The 2,597-nt window shown below is 44.0% G+C and overlaps 1 protein-coding gene across 1 annotated transcript; it reads left to right on the top strand.

Annotated features, from left to right (window-relative positions):
- The first annotated feature begins 14 nt into the window (after window positions 1-14).
- Window positions 15-2,461, top strand: LOC119616741 (protein pxr1-like). Its single transcript, XM_037973894.1, has 6 exons — window positions 15-997; window positions 1,122-1,218; window positions 1,443-1,586; window positions 1,663-1,759; window positions 1,843-1,961; window positions 2,283-2,461. Exons 3-6 carry the CDS (start codon window positions 1,449-1,451, stop codon window positions 2,424-2,426), a joined length of 498 nt encoding a protein of 165 aa, XP_037829822.1. The 5' UTR covers window positions 15-997; window positions 1,122-1,218; window positions 1,443-1,448; the 3' UTR covers window positions 2,427-2,461.
- Window positions 2,462-2,597: the final 136 nt, after the last annotated feature.

Below are 2,597 nucleotides of genomic sequence, written 5' to 3' on the forward strand. Positions count from 1 at the left end.
CCAACCAACCAGTTAACCATTTAAACTACCAACCATCCAACCAACCAACCATCCAGCCAACCAACCGACCAACCAACCAGTTAACCAGTTAAACCACCAACCAACCAACTGATTTGATAAAATTATTGATTTATTTTTTCATTTTTCACAGAAACTGTTCAGAATTTCAGGCAGCTTTTGAAGAAACTCACAGAATCTGGTTCTTTTATAAAAACTGAACAGATTTTGTTTTTTCTTCCATATTTTCTGATTTTTTCTTTTTTAATAAGACAAACAGAATTTAACCGGAGTTTTCTCACCTTTTACCACCAAATGAAAACATTTGATTTAAGAAAAGCACAGATTTAAATATTAAACAGATTAAACTTCTGTTTCCATCAGGGTGAATTAGATTTTTTGACTTTTAGTTTTCTTTTATCCATCTGATAAAATGGTTTTTAATCCCAATTTTGTTTTAGTTTTTACCAACATATCCCAGTTTGATCCAACTATCATCATGTTGCTGTTTGTTATCTTTGATGTTGTTCCTGAAGCTGTTTTAATCATCTCATTGGTTGTGCCTTTTTCTTTTCTTCTCGCCTGTTTTCCTTCAGATTCAGTCGACTCAGATCTGTTTCTGTCGTCTCTGTTCTCATTTGTTTGGTTGTTTCTTCTAATTAATGATTCATAGATGTAGTTTAGATCTTTCTTCAGATCTCTTGCCTTAATGTGAAGCAGTGGTTCTGTGTTTGTAATAAATAATTGTGTGATCTGAAGTTTCCAGAATGTAGAATTAGAAGTGTGAGATGTTTGAAGGTCTCTGTGTGGTGACCTCGCCTAGAAACCATCTGTTTAATCTTCATTTTTGTACCACGTTTCCAGCCATGTTCCTCTTTCTGTTGGCCATTAAAAACGATGCTTTTCAATGGAGGCACCCATTGAACCTCTGAAAGGGTTTCTGAAGTTTCCACTTGATTCTCCCCTTCAGCCTGAGCAGAAGAGTTAATGTCGGAGCCAGGTGTGTTGTTACCTTTAGAGGTGTTTGGACTCCTGAAGCTCCTCCCATAGAACCCAGTGGAACCCTCCTCTGACACAGAGGTCCGTTAATAAACGTCCTCTTCCTGCCATGTTTCTGACCTCAGGAGGCAGAGCTCCTAATCAATCCCATAATAAACCGTCTTCTGCTGCCTCAGTTTTCTGTTTGGACTTGTGGCTGCAGGAGAAGCTCTTCAGGATCAGGTTGGACCTATTTCATTCCTCACTGATGTAGTTTTTCAGGTCTTAGTTTAGTTTCCTTCGGATAGTTTCTTGTCCTTCTTCACTCACCTTCATCCTCCTCCTCCTCCTCTTCTGTTGACTGTTGGAGATTTTAAAAACCCTTCAGTCCAGACTGAGGTTCTTCTAGAAGCTGCTGGGTCGAACAAGAAGAAACTGAATGTTTTATTGTCTTTTCTGAATAACAGGATCTGATGGAGACTCAGGGTGAAAAGGATGAAGAAGAAGAAGATAAAGCTGCTGCTGCTGATGGTGGTGAAGATGATGATGATGCAAGAGAAGAAGAGGAGGAGGAGGAGAACAACACGTCAGCCTCCTCCACAGACAGTCCTGTAAATATGCAGCTCTGCATGAAGCTGGTTTGATGAGTGTTGACTCTGCACTGATGTGTTGTGATCCTGTCTGAAGGCAGAAGACTCACCCGCTGCAGAGCCGACAGGTGAGCAACACTCACCTGCTGCAGAGCCGACAGGTGAGCAACACTCACCTGCTGCAGAGCTGACAGGTGAGCACTTTAAGCTTTAACCCCTTCAGATCGGAGTCCTTGGAAAACCTGGAAAACCTGGACTAACAGTCTGATTCTAACAGCAGCAGAGATCGTCGAGCAGAGCGACACAGCAGAGGAACAAAAGACAGAAAATGACACCAAAACAGCCAATGGGGAGGCAGACGGCACTTCCAACAGCCAATCAGGCTCCAACAAGAAGGTAGAGGAACTTTAGAGGTGATGTTTTGTTGCTCTTCTGTAGTTTTACCCTTTTTATTTTCCTTCCAAGGATCCAGATGTCCCTGTAATCAGTTAAAGAGGTCCTGACATCAGCTCTGTGTTTACTTAGGTGGAAATAATGTTCTGTGATTGACAGCTCATTAAAGCTCACAGTGACCACAGTGGGTCCAAAAACAATCAGAACAAACATTAAACCAAACAGAAACTCACCCAAATACCATCCAGACCAAACAGATTTGATACGAAGCGGGACTTTGAGTTTTACAACAAATATAACAACAAGGATCTTCTCTGTCCTCAGCTGTCCCTCTTCAGACGACTGTCCTCGTCCAGATCGAAGACGACAGAAGACACTGTCCTGAGGGAACCCCTGTCTCCTGCTGCTGGGACTGTGAAGCCGTTTGGAGCCAGGGGGCCCAGCTCCGGGGCCTGCGGCCTGCTGTAGGAACCACAGGGCCCCACTCCAGGGCCTGCAGCCCACTGTAGGAACCACAGGGCCCCACTCCAGGGCCTGCAGTCCACTGTAGGAACCACAGGGTCCCACTCCAGGGCCTGCAGTCTGCTGTAGGAACCACAGGGTCCCACTCCAGGGCCTGCAGCCCACTGTAGGAACCAC

The sequence above is a fragment of the Kryptolebias marmoratus genome, linkage group LG23 (genome assembly GCF_001649575.2).
Source record: "Kryptolebias marmoratus isolate JLee-2015 linkage group LG23, ASM164957v2, whole genome shotgun sequence".
NCBI classification, from domain to species: Eukaryota; Metazoa; Chordata; class Actinopteri; order Cyprinodontiformes; family Rivulidae; genus Kryptolebias; species Kryptolebias marmoratus.